The sequence below is a fragment of the Pagrus pagrus genome (assembly GCF_965226575.1).
Source record: "Pagrus pagrus genome assembly, chromosome: 19".
In the NCBI taxonomy this organism is placed as follows: Eukaryota; Metazoa; Chordata; class Actinopteri; order Spariformes; family Sparidae; genus Pagrus; species Pagrus pagrus.
This window is the reverse complement of record NC_140203.1, coordinates 11,230,363-11,255,475: the sequence shown is the minus strand read 5'-3', so window position 1 is coordinate 11,255,475 and position 25,113 is coordinate 11,230,363. Positions and strand designations below refer to the sequence as shown.

General features: G+C 41.3%; 2 protein-coding genes across 4 annotated transcripts in view; one reads left to right on the top strand and one right to left on the bottom strand.

Moving 5' to 3' along the window:
• The window catches only part of astn2 (astrotactin 2), a 306,993-nt gene that overhangs the window by 45,980 nt on the left and 235,900 nt on the right, over positions 1–25,113 (bottom strand). For all 3 annotated transcript variants that reach the window (XM_084384096.1, XM_084384097.1, XM_084384098.1), the window contains 4 exons: positions 20,198–20,322; positions 18,918–19,022; positions 17,687–17,866; positions 5,047–5,369 (listed from right to left, as the gene is read on the bottom strand). In XM_084384096.1, the coding sequence (XP_084240222.1) occupies positions 5,047–5,369; positions 17,687–17,866; positions 18,918–19,022; positions 20,198–20,322 (733 nt within the window). The remainder of the gene's footprint in view (positions 1–5,046; positions 5,370–17,686; positions 17,867–18,917; positions 19,023–20,197; positions 20,323–25,113) is intronic.
• trim32 (tripartite motif containing 32) lies at positions 10,385–13,666 on the top strand. Its single transcript, XM_084384099.1, has 2 exons — positions 10,385–10,491; positions 11,361–13,666. Exon 2 carries the CDS (start codon positions 11,373–11,375, stop codon positions 13,422–13,424), a length of 2,052 nt encoding a protein of 683 aa, XP_084240225.1. The 5' UTR covers positions 10,385–10,491; positions 11,361–11,372; the 3' UTR covers positions 13,425–13,666.

Here is a 25,113-nt window from a genome sequence, read left to right as displayed (position 1 = left end):
TAAAAAAGTCTGGTGCATATTTAACTGGGCATTCAATAACATGTAGAGTTGCCTATAGTACCACGTATAAACAAGTCGGCAGCAGTTGTAGCATGGCTAATGCTATGCATGTTAGCCTCACTCTCTCCAATCTCTCCAGTGGTTTCCTCTTGCTCAATAAGTTTGTGTATTATGTGAATTAAATGTCTTTATTTTGTATGTATTTTTGCAAATAATATTTTTTTCACATTTAAACACATTTAAATTTATGAAAAATAAGAATTTTAAAAATGTTATTTCAATGGAAACTAACAAGAAGACTTAGTCTGCTGGATACAACGCTCTATAAGGCCAATGGATTAATTATCGATGCTGCCTCTGAACCCCTAGCTCTTTCTTTGGGATAGGAAACAGGGATTAACTGTCAGTGTGGTCAGTTTGGATGCTAAACTCTTTTGTCTAGAGCATAACGGACAAGTATGTACTACTGCTGATGTAATTAATGCTTTATGGACCAAAAACTACAACAGCCTTGTGATAAATCCGACCTTTATGAAGATGGAGGATGCAGTTTGTGGTGCTGTACATTGAACGGTGTTACATTGTCAGGTCTTTCTGTTATTTTGTCCCCCTCATCTATATCAATCAGAGTAGGCTAATTAACAGAACAGCTCTCTGTTTAATGCAATGCAGTTCAACAGCACCACAATCAACACGTGAATCAACACCTCTCTTAAACAGTTGAACATTACAACCTCTGTATTGGTAGGATTTCTTGCAGGGCTGTTGTATTAGACTGCATTAGTTTTAGCTAGGTGTACCTAACAAACAGGGAGCAGAGAAACACTGGCCACACAGTGTTTAAATGAATCTTTTTAATGATCCATATGAGCGTGCGCTCTCCTTGGTACTGAAGTGATGATGACCCTGAGATCTGAGATTTTTTTTCTTTTATGTGTGGGTTATGTCACCTACCGGATTGAGCTCTGTGGCAGACTATTGCCTAGAGTTGGCAGCAACATTCAGGGTGAGTTGCTTTTTCAGATGTGCACAGCTTTGTGCAGGAAACTGCCGGAAGTTTTTAACAGGGGAATGTGCAAAAGTTCACAGTATGCAAGAATATTTGAAATGTGCAAGATAGTAATCCAAAAATGTAACTCAGTGAGTCAGACTCCTCCACCTTTTTGTGAAAGTATGTTGCTGCTCCTTGCCTCTTTTCCCCCTCCTGCCCCCACTGAAAATGTTCAAGGCACGCCCCTGCGAAGGTCTGCAGCGGAGAGCATGACAGCGGCCACTCGGCAAGATATAGAGCATTCTGGGCCATTAGACTCACAACCAATTTGTTCGAAAGGTTTGCCATAATTCAGTCACAGCAACACAGGACATAGGACCACTGGCAAGCACCACAGGCGTTAGCTTATTTATTTATCCACTGAGGTATTTTTCTCTGGCACTAAAACAGGGAAGTATCTGTGTGCGTGTGTGTTTGCGTGCACACACCAGGGCCTGTAAGCAAGACCACCTTAGTCGTGTCCAAGCCAATTCCAAGACCGGTTCCAGTCGAATTCAAGTCAAGAACAGGTTTAAAGCAAGCCAAGCCCGAGACCAGAGCAACTTGAGAATACCAAGACAAAGGGGCAGTAAACCTCAAACCTTTGTTTCCAAATTCAAAACATAATCATTGTGTTTCTTAGAGATGAGCGAATGTAATAAAGTATCGACAAATTTTACAACTGGTGAATGCAAAAGTAAGTTTTGGGGCAATCATCTGCACAGGTTTTGTACAGGTGAAATTCCTCTCAATTGCTTGGGAGATAATGAATCAAGAATATCCATTTGTTATTCAGTGTGTCAAAAGGTCAGTTCACCCACCAGAAAGAGATTAAAGCATTCAGATGGTTCAGGTTTTATTTGCTTGAGTTTTAAGATAAGATACCAATAAACAAAAATACAATGGAGGTGAATGTGATTCTTTTGCAATGTTTACACAAATTACTCTTTAGAACTATCCCGATTACTTTGGAGAATCCCCTGTAAGAAGTTTTCATTGGGACATACTCCCACACAAAGCAACAGTTGGTCAGTAAGGACTGGAGATAACCCAGAGGGGCCACTGTTTCTCGAAAGGGATGCTTTTTTGAGTAATTTCAATCATTGCATAGGCTTAGAGGCTAATACTGTATATCAGGGTCAGGGACACTTCAAACCAAACTACCAGCATGGAAATATACCACAACAGGTAAGTGAGACAATATGTCTTCTCTATTTTGGGACACCATCCCGACCCTCACCCTAAAACCAACCCCAACCCTAATCCTTTAACATATATTAGGGAATAACTCAGGTAACTCTCCATTACTGACTGAGAGGATCAGTCTTACATGTATCACTTACCCCACATTCTTAACTAGTCATTGGTGATGTCATAACTGGACACATGAACAAAGAAATACTTTATCCATATTCTCCTCTTTGAAAGAGCCACACAGAGCAAGCTAAGAAGAAGGGAGTTACGCCGGTCAACCATTTAATTCTGTTTCTTTTCAGTGGTGGTAGTGGTCCTTTCAAAGAAGAGGTAATTTCATATTGTAACAAAATCCCCCCCTGGCTTAATAATGAGGAGATTTATGTGAAAGGGACATGACATGTTCTGTCAAACAGTCGGGCAGTCAGGGAGAGGCCAATGAAAGATGTAGCTTGCCGAGAAAGGAAGGAGGAAGGGAGTCAAAGAAATGGGGACAAGTCCGTGTAAACCTGATATGTGCATACAAATATGTATACACATATATGGGTATGACCTCAGTCCACCGATTCGTAAGCGGGACAACTAAGCCTCTTTTTTGATTGCTTCAGGTAACAAAAAGGTAACCTCATCTCTGAGGAAGCTATTGCAACATGGCATCTGTCTTTCCCCATATACCCAGCAAAGTAGAAAGATAGTCTTAAGCAAAAGAGTGTGTGAGAAACATACACGCACAAAGCCAGAGAGAGAGAGAGAGAGAGAGAGAGAGAGAGAGAGAGAGAGAGAGAGAGAGAATGAGCATGTGTGTATGGAGTGGCAGGTTGTTGTGTCGCTCGTCGCTAATGTAATATACGTATGTGCCTCTCAGACTAGCGGCTGCCGTTGCGGCCAAGAGAAGAAGGGGAAAGATAGGGGAAAAAAAGAGGAGCGGAGTGATGGACTCCCCTCCCTCCCAAGAGGTCGATGACATCAATAAGAAGCTAATAATCCTGCCTCAAGCTACCTCAGAAGGGCTTGCCAGAGCGATCCACTGCAGTCTACCCCTTCTCCTCCTCCTCATACATCTCACTCTCTACATCCCCAGAAGACCACGGGTTGGGTAGGGGGAGAGAGAAGGATGGATAGCGAGGTGTTTGGAGGAAAGGGAAAAGAGACATTTTGCTCTTCCTCACGTTTAGCTATCGATGAGGCCCACTAGGGATCGTCTGCTATTGATTGTGCCTTCTTTTCTTTGGGGCTGTGGTGCTTGTTATGGGCGGCACGTACAGGGGGCTTTGTTGTGTGTGTGTGTGTGTGTGTGTGTGTGTGTTTGTGAGTGCATATATATTTATGTGTGTGTGTTTTTGCCTCTGGTATTGTTGTTGCCTGCAGTAATTTCAGAAGGTAAGGTAATTAGATGCTTGATTGGGAGGAGCGCGAGCCAGTCTGCTCCCTATGGCGCGTGCATGCCTGTGTGTTGGGTGTGAGTCACCTGCAAACAGCTCTGCGTTGGTTAACACACACACACACACACACACACACACACACACACACACACACACACACGGAAGACATGTGCCGGATATTAGGTAGCAAGACAATGTCATGATGAAGCCCAAACAGAGCAGAATGTGGTAAACAAAATGTCAAGTGAAGCCAGAGCCCCCCTCCTCAATTACCTTATGGAAAAGAAATCTGATATGATTAACTTCCACTGCACAGAGATCCAAAGACTTTTCATACAGGATGAATCATAAACACAACATGCAGCCATTAAGCTGATATTACATTCAGCTGCGTGTGCTTGTTTAGACACATACACACACATATATCTCACACATATACACATCGACTTTCCCACAAGAGGAGAAAACCATGATGTCATCTTTTTTATGCCCTCTGTATTACAGTGCTCATTTCCAGTGGTCAAAGTTAACCAACTCATGCCACCTAGAGGTGATTTGTTGCAACTGCATCGGTTCAGCTCTTTAGAGGACAATGGATCTGTACAGTATAAAAAGGGTTACGCCATCACCACATGGCACGAGGTTGTATATAAGTAGAATGTAGTGAATAATAAGGAAAAGCCTCCTTTATTTTTCAACAGATTGCAGCTTTTGTCAAAGGGAGGCACAACATACAGTATACGTGCTAATTTGCCTCACATTTACAATACATTTCTGTTGCAGAAATGGCATAATCACATGCTAGCTTCAATGCAAAACTTAAAAAAAATAAGTTCATACAGTTTTAGATTATATAGGTGAATAAATCACAAAATGTTAGAATTTAAAGGCGCAATATGCAAGAATTGAACACCTGTCAAACATTCATACTAACCAGAGTTACTGCTAACTGTAGATGTCGTTAGCTAGTTATCTCAGTTAGCCATGCAGCTAGCGGTCTGGGCTAAGAGCTCAGAGCAACGGGAAAGTGTTGGTGTTGTTTACGCCGCACAGGAACTTTGAACCCGGATGAGCTGAGGCTAGCTGGTTAGCATGCTAACTTTCTTTCTTTGACATAACGTCAACACTGTTGTTTCTTTACATTCTTTTGATTATTTAAGTTAAAAAAAAAAAAGTTAAACAATTTTTAGATTTTCATTCCTTTCATTCATTCAAAAATACTTGGGGTTAGGGTTAGAATAAACTGATGAAAGACCATTCCTGGAAGTGAATGTTTTTTTTATATTTTTTTCTTCCAACTCCAGCGGGTAATTTGATGCCACACATCTCTCGTCTTGATTCTCTTTTATGGCCACTTTCTCAGCCTCTCCTACACACACATGCAAGTGCACACAAGCATGCCCACAGACAGACTTCCTACCCCCCGCACTGCTTTCTCACCTCTTTGGTGACATTGTCTTGGACCAGGCTGTAGAGGGGCACCACGCGGCTGACTTCCAGCAGGACGGGGATGGGGGAAGGCTGCTCTCCGCTCCTGCTGTTACCAGTGCGGCCTCTCCCCGACACTCCTCCCATCACGGCCTGGTGATGGCACAGGTGGCAGCCAGCTGGACAGCTGCCTTTCTCCTCACAGCGGATCTCTACGCCGTTCACCATGTCATCAGTCAACAGCTGGCTTTTCTGCAGTGCCGACAGGTAGCTGATGAAGGGAACCGACTTCAGCTCTCGCCGCCCACCTCCGCCAACCCCCTGGTCTGTTGCCTCTGGAGGGGTAAGCAGGAGTGGAGGGGAAGGTATAGGTAGGAGGGGGAAAAACAAAGTGAACAGTGATAAGTATTTACATGCATTTTAGGAAGAGGGAGGCAAACCACCAACAATCTCTAAACTCTCTCTAATCTTTATTTCCATAAAACAATTTATTAATCTTCCCTTGGAGTAGCATTCACAGTCCCCCAGTTGCGCAGAAAGTCCGCATCTGGATTTACTTTTACTTGCTGCCAAGGAAAAGAAGAAAAAACAACAACTAATCCCTTACTGTCATCAGCTTTCATGGACAAAGGATGAATGGGAGGGCGGAGAAGTGTCACTGGCTTCTTATCCTAAGCGTCAATTACCTCTATTTGATGTTCTCATTTGAGTTGGGGGTTTCTTTCTCATCATTTCCTCTCTGGCTGAGAAAACAACACACCATGCAGAAAGAAGTGGAGGCACAAGCAACACAAGCAGGGGAGGAGTAAAAAACAGGAGAGAATGCTACTTGGGTGTTGAGTGTTTCACTTGGAGGACACATCAGGCCACATGTTACAGTGGAGCACATCTGCCATCTGTGTTGATGAAGCAGATGTGCTTTTTGTGTCTCGCTTTACAAGGACAGGGGATTTAAGTTTTCCCAGTGAGCGGAAAAAGGCTTCTTTCTAGTAATAAAAAGGTGCATTAAGATTGGAATTACCAGCTTATGATGTAGCTTTGAGACATGAGGGACCATCAGTCAGTCCAAATGTATGTCTGGAAATGTACGATTACCCTCATCGAACCCTCGATATTGCAGTTACGTGACCAGAGTAAAGAGCAATAAAGCTTTTTTTGTACGTGAGAATAAACATACAGAATGTGTAAATGTTTAAGTTAGGATCACAAACCCGCACTCACACACACAGAGGCACATGATGGATCGATAAGATCGCGAATGCATACACTATTACATAAGAGTACATGTATACACAGAGACCAAGAGAAAAAAAAAAGTGAAACCCTAAACCTGAGAGAAGTGGGCAAGACAGCTGAGAAAGCCCTTGACGTTAATAAAGGTGGGGAAACTGGGATGAATAAGAGTTAACATTTTAAATGACTTCTGTCCTGGTAAAAAGTTTTAAGGACAGTGACCTCAAACATCCTTCAAACTATTGTCAGTGGCCAAAAAGGCAAGAAACCGTGCGTGAACTCAAATGTGTTTATGTGAGAAAGAGAGAGAAAAGCAAGTCTAAATGTGTCTAGTGTGCAATTTCACTTCTGAGTCCTGTAGTGTCAGCAATGTTAAATAAGTTAACCCAAGACACGAAAAGGGTGTGTTAACTTTCAAAAATTCATTTCTCAAACGCAAACACATGCCAACAGATGTGAGGCATTTAACAGCTCTGAGAAAAACACAGCACAGGAGGGGATGTTTTTCAAGGACCGTTGTCTCACTGATATTGTTTGCACGGAGAGAATCACAAAGTAATAGAGAGCAGAAGGCCTTGGTGTGACTTAAAGCTGCAAAAAGTTTTGTTTTTTCTTAGGTCTCTGAAATCACAAAAGTAAAATGTCCTTATTGTTAATAATAAACATGTTCACATGAAGTCCCAACATCTGTTATTTTTTACGCTTTAGCAAAAATAAAAAGAATATTCAAAGGTGCAATGTCGAGTCTAACCGTTATAACCTGGCGTCGCTGTATTCTGTTGCAGTGTTTAGCATGCTAACCAGCTAGCATCGGCTCATCATCTGGGTTCAAAGTTCCTGTGCTATAGCGGTGTAAACAACACCAGCACTTTGACAGTGCTCTCAGCTCCCCACCGGACCGCCAGCTGCATGGCTAACCGAGCTAACTGACGGAAAGCAGCAGTTAGCGGTGACTATGGTGATATGTTGTCCCCTATTTGTTAGTATGAGTATGAACTCAACAAGTGGCAAGGTCTTATATATTGCACCTCTAACAGTAAAAGTAACTTAGCAGTAACTGAGTGTTTTTTGGTTATCCATAAAAATGATATGTATATGTATATGTATATGTGTATGTATAGGTAATTGGCAAGACCGAACAAGCTGTAGCTATAATTCACTTCCAAAGACAGAAAATATGATGAATGCTGAAATGCTGTAGACAATTTTGTGGGAGGACCACTTGGTTCATGTGTCCAGTGAAGATTCTGGTAAGGGAAAATAACATATTTATCTAACAAATCTAAAATGTATACAAATCAGCTTTAAAAATCATCAAACTTCTAAATCCTCAGTAAAAACACTCTCATGTCCTCAAATGCAGCTCTGACTCCGGTGTGTCTGTTTGTGTGCCAGAGAGAATCAGGTCCGGACATACATCTTTTTCTGTATGTCTTTGTGGCTTTCTCCCTGTTCACGTCTGTGAGACACTGGCAAACAGTTGAAAAGGTGGGTGGTAACTTCATGTGCAACAGTATGTAAACAGGCTCAAGGGGTGGCCCGAGAGCCCAATTACATGCACCTCTTGAGGCAACGCAGACACAGAAAAGAACTGTCGAAAAAGAGCTCTCACAATAAATCTCTGTAGCTCAGGTTGGCTGTGGCCAGTCGGTCTTATTCACTCTCACTGCCTTTAACTCAGTTCACCCCAGAGGACAATTATTTACATCTTTATATGCACACATAAGAATTGTATTAAAGGTTTGGCGCTGTCAAGTATTCATGGGTAAAAAAAAAAACGCAGGAAAGGTAAGGTGATTGTCAGAGCTGGATGACATGAATAGTGTACTTACAGTGGTGGCAAGTAACTAAGCAAATATACTTAAATACTATACTTAAAGATCCGATAGTAAGAAGGTCGTGTCATTTCCAGCGTGTTGAATACTGCCGCTTTGGGGAATGAGACTCAAAAATCTTTTGATGTCTTTTGATCTGAGAAATTCTTCCACCATGAACAAAGTCTTTCTTCCTTTCCATCCACTATTTTTTCTTTCACAACTTCCTTCCTTTTCTCAAAACTTGTTTTGAGACCAGTAGCAAACACATAATTCATCTTCATCATCTGGGATCACTTTGTCTGTTTATTGAGTGTCTGTTTATTTGTGTTTGTGCATTGTACATTTTCACTGACTATTGTCCGACGGCGACACCCTTCACAAGGACAAATTAAACTGGACCACATGTATTTTGGTGCACTTAAAGGAGCGGCCCGTCATTTAATCTTTTTCCATATACAGACATCTCTTTGCTCATGCAACGTTTGCCTGTCATCAAACATAGTGAGGAGATAAATGGAGAGCATTTCCTTGCCATTGATCTTGCACTGCCGTTGTTAATTAAAATGTCTTTGTAGACAGGTTGCAGTATAATTACTCATCAGGGACACATCGCCTCTGGCCAGGGTTATGTTGCCCGGGCAACAACAGCAAAGGTGTCAGATTTCTTCCATAGCAATTTGGTTAGGTATAGGCTAGTTGCTGTTGACATTATTGTTTTTGCTATATTGAAACAGCTACAGTATGAACCACAGACTGATTTGAACAGATTTCTCTTATCTACAGTGTACAGTCTTAAGTTATGCTGACACAGCAGTACAAACACATCAACTGATCCAATTAAACCTTGCTTTATCTATCTTTAATTATTATTATTACAGCATTTACTCTATAATAACAGTGGGAAAAAAGTGGTAACATTTCTGAAATATGCTAAATAACTAAGGATTGTTATATTATATTTTCCACATTTCCATAGAACCTATTTGTTTTAGAAGTGGTTGACCAAAGAAAAGAAGATCCTAGCTCCCAATTCCCATATTTACTTGTATTCACTTTGGGTGCAGAGGTGTTGCATGGGCATCTTCTAGAAGACCTATCCTGACATCTAGTGGTCTCCTTTTGTAATAACTAGCTCACATCTAAAACCTGAAACAAGTCACCACATCTGGATGTTTTCAGAATAAACTGTAGCATGTGGGCAGTACTTTAATTTCCCTCTATGAGACTTATTTTCTCAGTTACACATTGGTTTAAACTTTGAAATTCAAGTTAACTAATCTTATTATTAACTTTAGTTAACCTTAAAACCTTTGGAGTCATTTTGGATAAGTTTCTCATCTGCATTATTATTATTATTATTATTATTATTATTATTATTATTGTTGTTGTTGTTGTTTTTATTGTTGTTGTTATTATAATTTATTTATACACCACTCACAATTAGTTAGGGATATTGGGATATTTAAGTGTTTCGCTTGATTGTTTATTCTGTGACATATCTGAATTTTTATTTTGTGTTTTGTGAATATTTTTGGCCCCCCCCCAAAAATGCAACACATTTCATTTGACTTTCAATGCATATCCATGCGCATGCATACATGCACCAATATCCCAATATCCCTAAACACACACACATATATACATTCATACACAGATACATATATATACATATGTATATACATATATGTATATATATATACATACATATATACATAGATACATATATATGTATATAAACACATACATACATATGTGCGTATAAACATGTTTTACACCTTGTTGCTGATTTAAAGCACTTTGTAACCTGTGTTTAGAAAGGTGCTTTATAAATAACGTTTTTTAATTATTATTATTATTATTATTATTATTGTTATTGTTATTATTGTTATTATTATCTTATGTTTATTCTTAAAAATATGTGCTGACTGAACACTAAAAGGACCACTGTTAAGTTACAGTTATTAAATGAGAAATTACAGTCTTGCTGGGAGAGTATTTAGACTAGGTACAGTGCATGGAAATTGATACAATGCATTTTGCCTGACAGACTCTCTCGCCCACTGTTCTGTGTGAATATGAGCATGCGATGAATAAAAACAAAAGACAGTAAAATACCTTCGGTTTTCTGCTCATGCTGATAATCATAATATCAGTAAAATCCCATGAACTGCATCAGGACCATGAATATCTCATCAGGACACTGGCGTGCCCTTGTACAAGCTGACACAGCAGCCAATCAGAAACAACCGTCAGACTCAAGAGCGTGTGCGTATGGCGTAACAGCCCCGGCGCTGCGTAAGTGACGTCAGACGTCAACACTGCAGTCTGAGTAGCAGCTGCAGTAGCAGAAACACAGCACGCCCATCACAACCTCTGTGCTTCCAAACCAGCTAACACTGAGGAAAAGGTAATGTTTTAAAGCAGGGATGTCAGAAGGGAGACGTTACGATGAGCCGCATATGTTTTTAAATGCACGTTCATCAGAAGCAGCCCAATGAGGATGTGAAATGACATTGTCGCGTTGTGTCAGGGGGCAGCAGCGTTAACGTTTGTTGTTTTGTCGAGAGGCCTCCGACTTTCTCGTTTAAAATGACTGAATTGTGACCATTACTCGTTTGACAGTCTGGTCTGCAAGGTCAATCTGTTGTTAAGCATCAAGAGAGCGCCATGGTGACTTTAGATACAACGTAGTTAGCTTGCTAGCTTGTTTAGCACATTGCTTGTCATCATTGCGTGGGACAAACCAATTAGCTCACTTATAAACAACAACAATTAGTTTATTAGCTAGCTCGTCTGCCATTATCATTAATGCCTTAATGTGGTGTCTTATTTACTTTGCTTTCAAGAGGACGTTGTGCGTTGTAACTAGCTAACGTTCATGTTAGCATTGCATTCTGTCAACTAGTTGCTGTCAGTGATGTTGCCTTGTTAACTGGTCACATGATAACTACTTTGTGTTTGCTCATTTCAGCTAACGTGAAACTGCAGCAAATAGCTACTTTGAAACAGAAGAGAGCTAGCTTGTTGTGCTAGCTATAGCTTGGCATGTATACTTACTTTTTTGCACAGCTGCAAACTGGCCTACTAACATTAGGTGTATGTTTAGGACAGTACATTAGATGAGGGTCAGATATTGAGATGAGCTTGAACATGATGATCACATAGTTATCTCCTCGCCTGAGTTAAATGGCATGGTGATTTGTTCTCAGTAGATTTTCACACAGATTGGTACAATCTTACAAAACGTTATCTCTTTTTTTTTTTCCCTCACTCAAGGAAAGGAACATAATGGCGGCAGCATCTCCCCCCCTGGACCCAGATCTAATGAGGGAGGTCCTTGAATGCCCCATCTGCCTGGAGACCTACAATCAGGATCAAATGAGACCCAAACTCCTGCAGTGTGGTCACACAGTGTGTCGCCAGTGTCTAGAGAAGCTGTTGGCTAATACCATCAATGGTGTGCGCTGTCCCTTCTGTAGCAAGGTCTCACGTATGAGCAGTATCTCCCAGCTGGCTGATAATCTCACTGTGCTCAAGATCCTAGATTGTGCTATATCCTGCAGTGCTGCTGCTGCCGCCCTCATGTGCAAGTCCTGCTGCAACCGCCTACCCCGACAGTACTGCCATGACTGTGCCACAGTCCTCTGTGAGCTCTGCAAAGGGGAAGGCCACCTACATCAAGGTCATTCAGTCCAGCCTATTAGGGTGGCTGCTGAGCAGCGTCGTAAAGAACTGGGAGGCAAGCTGACCGCTCTACGTGATGTTATGGGAGAAATTCAGAAGAAAAAGACAGCTATTGAGAACATCAACAAGTCCTTGAGACTAAAATACCAGACAGTGCAGCAGGACTATGCCACAGCTGAGCTGCGTCTTCAAGAGGAGCTCAAGAGGTCTCGAAGGACATTTACAGCTTCAATGGCAGATGTTGACAAGCTTAATGGGCAGGTCCTGGAGGAGCAGACATATCTCCTTAACATTGCAGAGGTAAAAGTGGTGTCCCGCTGTGATTATCTGACAATGCTGGTGAGACAGAGTGATATAGCTTTGCTCAAGGATGATGGCGGAGGAATTGATGATGAAGAGCTGGATCTGAGGAGCAGCTTGCCCACTATGTTTCAGCTGCAAGAGCCACAGCTGGTCAGAACAGAGCACTCCAAACCTGTCGAAGTGGGCCAGGTGAACACAAATACTTACAGCGTCAATACAGAAGATGAGGAGTTGGAGGTTGCACTCGAGGGTGATTTAGAGAGTGTAGCGGGGGTAGCAGGGGCTATGGGTGGTGCAACAGGTGCTCCAGTGGATCTTTACCGAGATATCGACATGGTCACAGCTGTAGAAGAGGCAGTGTGTGGTTCACCAGCCAGCTTTAAGTCAAAGTCCATGGATGCAGGTGGGGGATCACCTGGAGGAGCTGGAGCGAGCGCAGGGCCCCCAGTCTGCCAGTTTGTGAAGAAGATGGGCAGCAAGGGAAGTCTACCTGGCATGTTCAATTTACCAGTCAGCATCTGTGTGACACAACAAGGTGAGGTCCTGGTGGCTGACCGTGGCAACTACCGCATCCAGATCTTTAACCGCAAAGGCTTCCAGCGTGAAATCCGCCGCAATGCCAGCAGCATCGACAACTTTGTCCTGAGCTTCCTTGGGGCTGATCTGCCTAATCTCATCCCCTTATCTATCGCTGTCACTCCTCAAGGCCTGATTGGGGTCACTGACAACTACGATAACTCAGTTAAAGTCTACACTATGGATGGACACTGTGTGGCCTGCCATAAGAACCAACTGATAAAGCCCTGGGGCATTACTGCCATGCCATCAGGGCAATTTGTGGTGTCAGATGTGGAAGGTGGCAAACTGTGGTGCCTAGCAGTGGACCGCAATGTAGGTGTGGTCAGCTACAACCGACTGTGCTCTGCTGTGCGGCCAAAGTTTGTGACATGCGATGCAGCTGGAACGGTCTACTTCACCCAAGGCCTGGCCCTGAACTTTGAGAAGCGCCACAATGAGCCCCACCTGGAGGGCGGCTTCTCTATCGGCTCAGTGGATACCGACGGCCAGCTAGGCAAGCAGCTCAGCCATTTCTTCTCGGAGACAGAGGACTTCCGTTGTATCACTGGCATGTGTGTCGATGCCAATGGGGATTTGCTGGTAACAGACAGTGGCAGGAAAGAAATACTCCAGTTTCCCAAAGAGGGTGGATTCAAGATTCTCATCCAGGAAGGGTTGACCTGCCCTGTGGGAGTGGCCACCACCCAGAAAGGACAGCTGCTAGTGCTGGATTGTTGGGACCACTGTGTCAAAGTCTACACATACATCCAGAGGAGGCACTCCTCCACCTCTTAAAGGGACAATCCGGTCCACATGAGCATTGAGAGGTTAAGTGGGTACATGTTGGTTGGTGTGTATGGAGGTTTGAAAAAGGTAGAAACACACTGTTATCTGTCACTTTAGTTTGGCTGCCCTCCAAACACTTCTCACTACAGCTTTCATTGGGTTATTAAATGAATGTTCTAGTCTCACTTTGGTTCAGTTTGAAGCCTACTGGATTTTATTTTAATACCTCAAATTAAAAGTCAGCCACTTGAGCAGCCTCCTAGCTGATTATTGTAACAGATCACAACACTAAAATACACACTTTTCACATCAAAGAATACCGGCACAAGTTGTCACATTACAATAAGCAAAAGAAGCCATTGATGTCGAAGCCAATGCAGGCAAAAAGTACAGATGATTTTCCTTCCTCTATTGTTGACGGCTATATCCATCATTCAGCCTGACTGTGAGTGTGACGCATGGCTTTCACTGATTTGGCTCAGCTTTGCGGGAGAAAAACGTGAGGAAGAGGAGCTGAAAATGAACACGTATTTACATATGAAATAAAGCATACCAAGGCTTTTGGCCTGTGAAGCACTTTATTATTGACAAGACACTGTTTCCTAGGGTTAGGTTTTAGTAGCACAGACTAAAATTGATGTTGCTGAATGCAGCCGGCAGCTTTAAAGTTTACGGTGCAGTTAACTTATGGCAAAACAGGAACCAAGTATCAGCATACATTGAATTGCATTCAGTAACGTTCAGGGAACATTAAGTGTAGAATATTGAGTTACCTACAGGAAAGTGAGCAATGGGGAAATGTCATTTAGTATACTGTGGGTTTGCACCTTTTGTGTCAGCTTATAATGGTAAAAAAAAAAAAAGATGACACCCTCATCTGTTAAAATTATTTTTGGTCAAAGCTTCTTTTAGGGTAACCGAGTTGATGCGATCATAATTTGTCATTTTCATCATTTTTCCACTAATGATACTGCCTAGCTAGTCGATGTACATCAGCCACACAACCTGAGCAATCAGTTGTAACATTTTGGTGCAGTGTCAGCTTAAAGAACATCTACTATCTGATCTACAAACTCTATACTCTCCATATGTTCTTTGATTCAACCTTCTTATAGTGGCTTCCCAGTCACAGCCTCACTTGCGTCACTAGGGGGCAGGTTGAGGTAACCGTCTGCAAGATAAAATTCATCTGCTCCAGATCATTTTCAAGCTGTTCCGCTCAGTCATACTTTGCACAATTTTAAGCCGAGTCTCTACATCCCCTTTGTGCTTGGTTTTTAAGGCGTAAAAACTGACTAATGGGGACGAAAAGTTTTGGAATTCCTCAGCCAACAGCAGCCATGACACGGGTTGCAATGGTTGCAACATAATCCATGATGGAAACTTGGACCATCAAAATAAGTCGACTAAAAGTTCTTGTTTTTGCCACTGACAGGCTGAGCTTGTTATTCACAGTGTCTGACAACATTTAAGAAAGGATCCCTACAGATATATAACCTATGGTTAAAGAGTGAAATCCTTTTTGTTTAAACATCTGCTATATTGCTCGAGCCAAAGCCACCAAACTCCATTTCAAAAAACAGTAATTTTATCATCATAAATCACCCTTCTTTAAAAAATTTGACAAAAACAAAATCAAATTCACATAGGTTTACAAAAAACGGAATCCCCCTTGAAGTGCAAGGGTACAGCAGACATCTACACCCTGCTTAATGTGTACAAACTTTATTCAAATCTGACATTTATTCCAGAAAACTTGTTCCATGCCATTGTTTCCTCTCGCCTGGCTTATGGTAACAAGGTCTTTGTGGGGATCAGTTGCAGGAGTGTTCGGAATAGCACCGCTAGGATAATGATGAGTGAAACTTCCAGCATCACACGCCAAACCTGGCTTTGTTGCACTGGGATCTTGGTTTCATGTTGCTGTGTCTCTCCCTCAGGTTTTTTAGTCAACACTAGACAACTTGCAGCCTGAGTTCTCCAGTGTTGGTAAATATGGTAAAGACAACACAGCCATATGCAGTGTTTTTCTAGTTGGTGCTAGTATTAGTCACCGTTAATTCGTCTGTATCTGCATGGATTTATTATTTCATCGAGTAGATTTATTGAATTTTTGAGTCCATATGAAGCATTAGAAAGATGATGCTTTCAGGTCAAACAACAATAAAAGACACCTTTAATCAAAATATTTAGTGGCCTAAATATGGGGAATCAAGTTAATCATTGAAACCCGCCAATCAATATTGTACGTATCGTATTCTATGTCTATAAAGTCGTAAATAGCAAATACGCCTGCTCTGAGGCCATACGTATCTTCCAGTCCAGGTTTGCTCAATAGAGCATATTGCATACTGACTCAGTTTCAGCCTTAAAAATGAATAATTTCACTAAACTGACCTTAACTCTGCACCTGGAGCCCTATTAAACAGCAACATACAAATATACATATCTGAGAATCAAACTGTAAACAATACGTATTTTTTTCTACATAAAGAGATACAGATAAAAAAAAAAAAAGAACTGAATTTACGTATCAAGTGAAGTTCGTCATAGTCATGTTCTTGTGACTTTTTTTGATTTTACGTGATGCATTCATTTTTTTGTCAGGCCATGTTATGCCTCACCACAAAACTCAATAGATTTTTAAACCAAGCTAGTTTCAGCTGCATGTCAACATTGCCATCACAACTGAGTTTTTCTTTCAGTGCTTACACCTCATTAAAGTGGTCACTAGAAGTAGTCGTCGCTAGAGAGAAATCAAATTTCAACAGAAAAATGCATAAAATGCTAGAAAATTCAAGTGTCCTTGTGTCAGTGTGCTGAACTTCAAAGTGTCTCACATCACCTGAATATGTTTTCTTAAGTGTTCTTGGGAAGAATTAATTCACTTGCATACTTCAGTTTACTGATTTACACTGTTTGTAATACTGCAATATGTCCCACGAACCGCACTCCCATGTGTTTGAGGTGTTTTGTCCTTTACAGGCTGTGAATTTTACAATGTGTTGAACACATTTCTGACATCTCCGTGTAGTCAAATTCATGTTTGTATTCTTGATTATCTGAGTGCAATAAACATTTATGAAACAACAGAAATATCAGCTGCAGTTTTTGTTCGTAACATCCAAACATTTTTATAGCCTCGTCATGTCTATGAAGTATTCTGATACTGTCGTATTTTTAAAGCCATTAATATGTAACATGCAAGGTAACTGGCTACTATAGCTGTCAAATTGATGTAGTGGAGTAGAATTAAACCACAAAAATGGAGATAATCAAGTAAAATACAAGTACCTCCAAATTGTACTTGAGCAAATGTGTTCAGGTACTTTGCCCTGCTACTTGACGTGTAATACCAAACTACTTTCTTTCAAGTTTTATGTACGTTATTAGCACAACTTCCCTTTCTATTGCTTGGGTCTATCATGCTAGGATAGGCATAATGTGTCATGGATGGTCAAGAGTCAGATATATGCATGTTTTCATTCCAGTCAGTGGTACATTTCAGTCTAAACGAATGCTCAGCTTTAAAAACAAACAACATTTAGTGCAGCGTTCCGCTGAGACGAAATCTGAAACCTGCCCCTGCAATAAAACAGATCTGTTACATAACAGGGTGTGGGTGTTCAATCCTGGCCCTTTTTGACCTCTAATCTGTTTTTGTCTTTTTTTCCTACAAGGTGAGCAAGTATGTAATAGTATTTATTATGAAACCCAGGTGGCAATCAATAAGCACTTCTCTCCGGATCATGGATAAACAGGATTAAAAACAGCTTTTTAAATGGAACAGTGCTCCAAGATGCTTTTGGGATGCTGTAAAGTCACACTGCTGTTTAATTCAATTCATGCAGCTTATGCTTCCTTTTAACCAGGAGGCGAATTAAGGAAGGATGAAGTCTTTAAACATAACCCAGTTTAGTTTACAGTCTGAAAAAGTATAAGCCCCCCCTTCTCCTATTAAATTATAGTAAATCTTGCCCTACTTCTGTTCAGTGTGTTTGTGAAAGGTTGCTTGCTTTGATTTAGAAACAGTTACGTCGTCCTGATGACATTTGATAGCCGCCCCATCACTCCTACTGTAACCACTATTTCACTCTTCCTCAAAACACAGCCGGCTCTCCTCCACACAGACTTGTTAAAATTCGAAATGATACGTTACATAAATCTCTCTCAGAAAAAATCAATATGTGAGGATGGCACCTCCATTCACTCCTTTAGAATTCGGCATTTATGGCCTTCCTTCCTTCCCGTCTGTCTGTCAGCACGCTCACCTTTCTGATACTGCAGCCAGAGCTGCTGCTGGGCCTTCTTGCTGGGGAAGTAGATGCTGCAGCTGAGCTCGGAGCCGTACAGGGCCTCGGACACGTAGTGGCTGCCGTATTGTTGGAGAAAAGCCAGCAGCTCCTCGCGAGTGCTGTCAGCTGACAGTGTCTTCAGCACCTTAGAAAAGCCTGGCCAGGTCAAGAAGGAGATGGGAATTGGGAGTTTGTATGCGGAAGGGTGGGATGGATGGACTGGATATCCAAATTAGGCTTACGTCTGCTGTTATTAATGTTCAATTAAAGGAACAGTTCAATAAAAAAAATACATTTCCTCATATCTGTAGTGCTTTTTATCCATCAATAAGTTTTGCAGATATCAACCATGGAAATGTGTGCCTTCTCTTGAATATAATGGAATTAGGTTATCATTTTAGCATTGGGTTAGCATTTCCCAGTTACTCAAGATAATCCACAACTGCTACGTTATTATGAAGGAACTATAGTTTTCCTCTACAGCAAGGACAAGAGGCTGGCTAACTTTATAACTCAGCTAATGAGGACGCAGTTGATGTAGATATACAGCTAGTGGGTGCAGTTCAGTAGAAAACTATAGGAACTATTTTCTTTCTACTAAACTTAACCTGCCAACTTTATCACCATGCAGAAGGAAGCGTATATTCACTCACGGACGGGGGGCTGGTGCTCATGACAGCGCTGCACGTAAACATTAATGGCGGGGACGTTAGCTAGCTTAGCTTAGTCAGCGAGCTTAGTTACTTCTGTGTGGTCATATTGTAGTTTGGTTTTCAATTACTATGTAGTTCCATTATATTCAGTAGAGGACACACATTTCTACGTTTGGTATCTCTAAACCTCGGCAACTCTTGAAACAATTCAGATGGATAAATAGTTCTACAAGTTAGCATGTTAGCTAGCTCAGTTAGCTAGCCCGTCATCCTTCTGTGTGGTTATATTGTTGGCGGGGGTAGCGTCGATTATCTTGAGTAACCGGGTCATGATTACTGGAAAGAGACAACGCTGTTGAGATTTTTCAAATGTATTTTCTTGGCAGCTCACAACAAAACAAACCTAGGTGGATAAATAGTACTACAGGTAAAATGAAAACAATGTATAGACATGCACTATGCAGATTGTATAGACTTGTAGAAGACAGTACATTCTACTGTAAGTAGATGTTAAGTGATGTTAAAAAATCAGGACAAATTGTTCAGACACTGACCTGTAGATAATGTGATGGAGCTGAGTTTTACTTTGTAGAGATTGCTGCGCACTCTCCACTGTTGAACCATAGGATAGCCCACTGCCTCACTAAATTGGGCATCCCCTAATTAAGACAGAAATAAAGGGTACAAGGACACAAATTCACAAAGATATAAGAAAGACAACAAGTACAACAATTTAGAAAGAACTTACAAAATACAAATTCACAGGGAGCACCTGAGATTCGAAACGAATGAATATATAAACAAAATCAATCATTTCATTTGAACGGTTTATTGCAGGTCTGTTGTTATCCATTATTGCCTTAACATCATTTATTATCGCAGCCCATATCCCAGATGCTCACGGATCAATGGTAGATATATAGTGCAACTTGAACTCCAATTGGATTGCTGACATTAGAAGTGGAGCAATCTCGCCTTTCTCTGCAATTCAATTACCAAACTTTCACACCAGTTTAGAACTAAAGCCACAAAAGTGAAGAGCAAAGGGGGGAAGAAAAAAAAAAAAAAAAAAAAACAGCTTACGGGAACCTTGATCCTGAGCCTCTGGAAAGCGTTTTCCACCTGAGACATTCATGCACGTTGAAAAAGGCCAATTTAGTTTCTGTGTGTGTGTATGTGTGTGTCCAATTCTGGTGAAAGCAGAACCCAAGTAAAAATCTCTGGGGTCAATGTGGACCGAATGCCAATTTAGCTAATGGAGGGATTAGGGAGCAGAGGTGGAGGTTTCAAGCCAAATGTCTAAGTGACTCTGTGCCCCACAAGATGGGGTGGAACAGTCAAGAAAAGGATAAAAGGATGAAACGGGGAGGTTAAGTGTCAGAGTTTACAAGGTCTACTGCACGTGTATGTGTGTGGGCATGTGTATGCATAATACTTTGTATTTATGAGAGCGTTTGGAGATGGTGTTTGGGTTTCAGCGCCACAATTCATGTCTTTTTAAATGATTTTGCACTCTGGATTTCACAAAACAGAGGACACGTATCAGCAAAAAGAACACACTGACTTTTTGTATAAAGCGTGTTCTCATTTCTCTCTCAGGCCCAAACAAATGTTGAAATGTGCTCAGCCTGAAAAGCCTCAAAACCAAGATATTGCTGGAGATTTTCAAAGACATGTCATTGTTAAATATCAACATGTGTGATGTGTTTTTCTCTTCTTCAGAGAGTTGTATCAGCTCTAGTCAGTTCTGAGTCACAGAAGGATATCAACGCTGTGTCTGAAATATTTGATCAATTATATCTATTGGAAAAAAAACACACACGCACACACTCACCTGTGAGGAGCTGCAGGTTAGGAAGAGGCTCAGACAACACCCCTCGACATTGTTCCTCAACCGGTAAAGGGATGACCATGAGACCATCGGCAAGCTGGGGAAAGTCCTTTATGAAGTTGTTATCCCTGAGAAAGAAAGAAAGAAAGGAAGAAAGAAAGAAAGAAAGAAAGAAAGAAAGAAAGAAAGAAAGAAAGAAAGAAAGAAAGAAATTATTTGATCGATTGGTTTCTAAAAATTCAGTGATAAATACCATTACAATTAACCAGAGCTCAAAAGTGACAACTTCACAGTGTTTGTTTTGTCCAACCAACAATATATACCTCAAAATTAATAAATACATTATAAATAATTAAGATAAATAAAGGAAAAGGAGCAAATTCTCACATTTGTATGACATATATATTTACATACTGTATATATATATATATAAAAAAAGTTGATTTTGATTTACTGTCAGTGTAAGCCATAACAACACACATTTTCACAAATAAAAAACTAGTAACTAAAGCTCTCAAATAAATGTAGTAAAGTAAAAAACCCTACTAAATTGTAATGGAATAGAAATATAAAGTTGCATAAAAAAAGAACAAGTATGTCATATTTGTTCTTTACAAGTTGCAATATCTAAGAATTGACCACCTGTTTAACTCACACTTAAACCATAGTAACAACTCTGCCAATTGTAGCTGCGCTTAGCTAGTTAGCTCAATTAGCCGTGCAGCTAGCGGTCCAGACTGGGACCTTAGAGCACCGGGGAAGTGTTGGTGTTCCTAGCTTGTTGCTACAAGCACAGGAGCTTTGGACTGGAATAGTCCAGGGATAGCTGGTTAGCATGCTAAACACACTTTTCAACACAAGAAGTCATAATGTCGAAAGTGTTATTACCTACACCTTTAAATACAGTTCATTAACATATTTACTGAGCTACACCCCACCATTGTATGCACATGTGTTTTGGTCCATGAAGACATGGCATACTAACATCTATAATAATTGCCATGTATTTACCAGGTAATTATCCAATCATTGTTTTCACCAAAAGTTAACAACCTCTAGTGACTACAAAATACCACGCCTCTACCTTTACCTCTATCTCTACCTCTAAAGGTTGTGTTTAACAGTCAGGGCTGCAGCCGTAGATTCAGAACTCCATGAAAACAACTCGACAAAAACAGATCACAATAAATATCAACAATCCTGACGTGTCCGTCCAGCAGCTGGCCTCCTGAATCATTCAGAGACGCATAGATTTGGAGATTGTTTTTCCCCGTCTGGCAAGTTTTTCTATGATAATGTTTCATACACTTGCATTTCTCTGCCTCACAGAGGTAAGAAAGACGGTGCGTGGTTCATCGGCTGCTTATAATTATTGAGGAAATGGTAAACCTTTGAACACATCGGGGTAGACCGAGTGATTTGTTCATTCACGAGTAACATAATTAAAGGATTCCGCTCGCACGGGCACAAGGCCAAAACCTGTGAGTATGTGTGTGATGGCCTAATAAAGAAACCAGTGTGAGTGTTATGTCCCCCAGTTTGAGAGCTGTAGCCAAAGATGAGACGGACCCCCTGCAATCTCCCTCTTTCTCTCTGCTGGAGATGATAAGTACAAGAAAGGATGGTAATGAGAGAAGAAGTGTGAGTTGTGGGATAGAAGAGTAGAAGAAGAAGAAGACCCCCGTACTGTATAGTGAGAGGTAACAAAGACAACCCATAAATGTGTACAGAGCTGATACATTTGAATAGATTATCGGCTCTCGACATGTTTTCAGTCTTTTTCGTCTGTTCGCACCTCCGTGCAATAACACAGTGGATGAATCGCTTCCAAAAGAAATAGCTGCAGTCCTACAAGCAGCGAGATACTGAACGCTCACATCCGTTTTTTTTCTTCAGCGGAAAGACTGTTTCTGGTTGAACCGAAGCAGCTGCAGTTCATTTCCTGTCAAAAAAGATGAGTTGTCTTGCTGCATTCTGAGAGCATGGCAAGCGGCAGCAATTCCCATAATCCACTTTTATGGGACCAAGTCTCAGAGCACAGACCTTGTGCCATGGAGACTGGAGGGGGGGGGGGGCTTCACTCTTCCTGATATCAATTTTTCACTCTGTTCCTCTCTTTCTGTCTCTCTCTTTGCTTCCCCTAACCACAAAAGCCTGTTAGACGCAATCACAGCCTCCGAGTTACAATGGAGGGGTGGAAGGATTGACTCAAGGGCAGAGGATGAGAGGAGAGAGGGAGAGAAGAGGTGCTGTAAAAAGATTACCGTGGCTTATGCTCACAGAAAACATATCGATTGCTAAATTAAATCAGCCGGCTTCACGCTGAGGCTCGGAGAACCTTTGGAGGCGTGTGTGGACCGAGACGATATGTAGCTTTATGGATTTTCAAAGCCCAGATGTGGACTGTCCTTGACACCGCGCTCACTTTACTCGCAACACCTATTCGCATTCGAGACTTGAAAGACATTTAGGTAGAGGCGGATGATGAATCTCGGAGTTCACTGCAAACTTGTTTAAAAAGCTGAAAGCTGAAAACTGACTCTATTTGGAGGATGAAAAAAAAATTCAAGACTAGTGCCTCAGGCCTTCGCAGTACCTGACCTCCTCCTTCTTCTTCTACCCTTGAGGAAAAAAGCATTTTTTAAGGCATGCGGAGATTGCTGTGTCCCTTATCGCAGAGGTTAAGTGGTGAGGCAGCATATTCAGAACCGTCAAGGTGTCGATCCAGAAGAGTTCTGTTTACATGCTTTTACAGTTCTTTGGACTGTGTATCTGCGTATGTGGCAGGAAGGGAGCTTGAAGCATCTATTTTGCTGACAGCTCATTAGAGGAGCAGACATTTGTCTATACCGCTACAACCCAAACATGCAGATGCGGTTAACAAGATGTACAGGTCTTTCGTGAGAGATAATTTTCATCTTACACAAATGGTAATGGCGTGGTGTAGCTGTAAGCTGGTCATGGCCAATTTATCCCACCTTGGAGCGTCAAAATGGTATTTCCTAAACTGACAAGATTGATTTTGCCACTTGAGCTTAAACTTAATGAGCAACGGACCTGGAAATAGAATTAATGTATGTGCTCGCTCGCTAATGCTGTCTGGAAGTTAAATGCTATAGAGCCGTCATTATTTATCATTATTAGTTGCACCTGTGCTTTTCTGCAACAATAAGCCAAAATGTCTGCTGTGAGTAAAGAACTAAAGAAGATCAGCTACCGGTGTGGATTTGCTAAGCCAGCTGGATTTATCGTACGCCGTATTAAATTAGTTGAGCTGAATTAATTGTCTACGTGAGAAAACATTTGCTGAACTTGCCACTTGTTTTCGCCCATAACGTACAATTTGTTTCCACTAATAGGCAATTTTCAGCAACGATATTTTGTCATGACTGAAATCCATTCAGCTGCTCTGGTTTTGGGGTTCTGGTGTTGTGTATTCCAACTCACCGTCATAACGTCATGGCTTACAGAGCCATTTTTATTGTTGGCCGGCGTGTGCTATTCCTACTAGGACAAGTCAGAATATCTTCACAATCATCACAAATTGCAAGATTTCGGACTGATAGGGTCCATGGCTGTCCATTTAATATGAAGCTTGTTAGCTTAACTTAGTCAAAAGAATGAAAAAAAAGGGGAAACACCTTATATCTTGTTTGGTTGATAGGTACAATAACATTTTTTCTTCTTCTCTCGGTTGCAAGTCAGACAGCAGAGAGCAGGAAGGAGCTGGTAGGCTTATTTTACTAGCTGTTTCCTCCTGTTTTCCAGGCTTTATGCTAAGCAAGGCTGACCACCTGCAGCCTGTAGCTCCACATTTACCCTACAGACCCTAAGAGTGGCATCAATCCTCTCATCTAGGCTGAACTCTCTGCAAAAAAAAGTATGTCAAACTAAACTTACCTTTAAATAATTAATCCCAGTGTCCCTGTCAGCCATGTAAGCCTGCAAAACTGTGAATATTTTTTTTTTTTTGACAGCCCCAACCCTCGTTTTACCATCATAATTTGATCCACTCGGTCCGTAACATTTGGAAAGTCTAGAGGAGCAGCGAGATTAAATCATTTTTATCCCCATTCAAGTGAGCCGGGGGCTAAATCGGATGTTAGCCGGCTAGTCGAGCATTTTTGGCTAAATGCATCCCTAAGCAGCTCTCATCGGAATGCTCAGGGCTCTGCCTCTGAATCCAGATTTTCCCTTATTTCATCCATGTGAAACACTCTACTCCTAACATTGCATGTTAAAATATCTGCCCTGAGAAGAACTCTGTTCAAAATGTCAATCCCCTTTAAACTTGCCTTTTGTAGAGATATAAGGTGCACGTTTGTGGGCTTTTTGAGATCTGTTCTGGCTCTCATAAGCAGCTTAAGACGGTTATGATACATACCATGCTACTAATGAGGACTAACGCAGGTGGCTGAAATTCATAACGAAGTTACTTTATACAGGATTAAGACCTTCTGCTGGTTCAATCTATACTCTCTCCAGGTATCCAGCCCATTACTTCCCCAACAAAACTTGTTTAGGAATCCCTCTTACACACGCAGTCGTGCCACACTTAACAACCTCCCCTACACCAGACCACATGTGATTCTGGACCTCTCTGGCCAACTTGTGTATTTACTCATGTTTCATTCAGTACCCATGTGTGTTCATTAAGGGCAGTGGACACTGGGCTCCCTCCTGGCCAAACAGGCCTCCTATCCTACTTGAGTCTACAAGTGGAAAACTCTTCCTATTTGAATGAGCGTCTCCCAAAACACAAGCTTTACAAATTATTTCTGGCGGGATGAATACAAATATTGAAGACCAGTCCATGCATATATATTAAAGCTCTGTCTTACTTTTCCTCGCTCCCTCTTCTCATTCTCCATGTTTCTTCCTGTCCTCTGTGTGCACTATTTCAATTCAAACACAGATAC

Excerpts from the sequence above, each read along its gene's own strand:
- trim32 (XM_084384099.1), top strand. The coding sequence starts at position 11,373 with ATGGCGGCAGCATCTCCCCCCCTGGACCCAGATCTAATGAGGGAGGTC.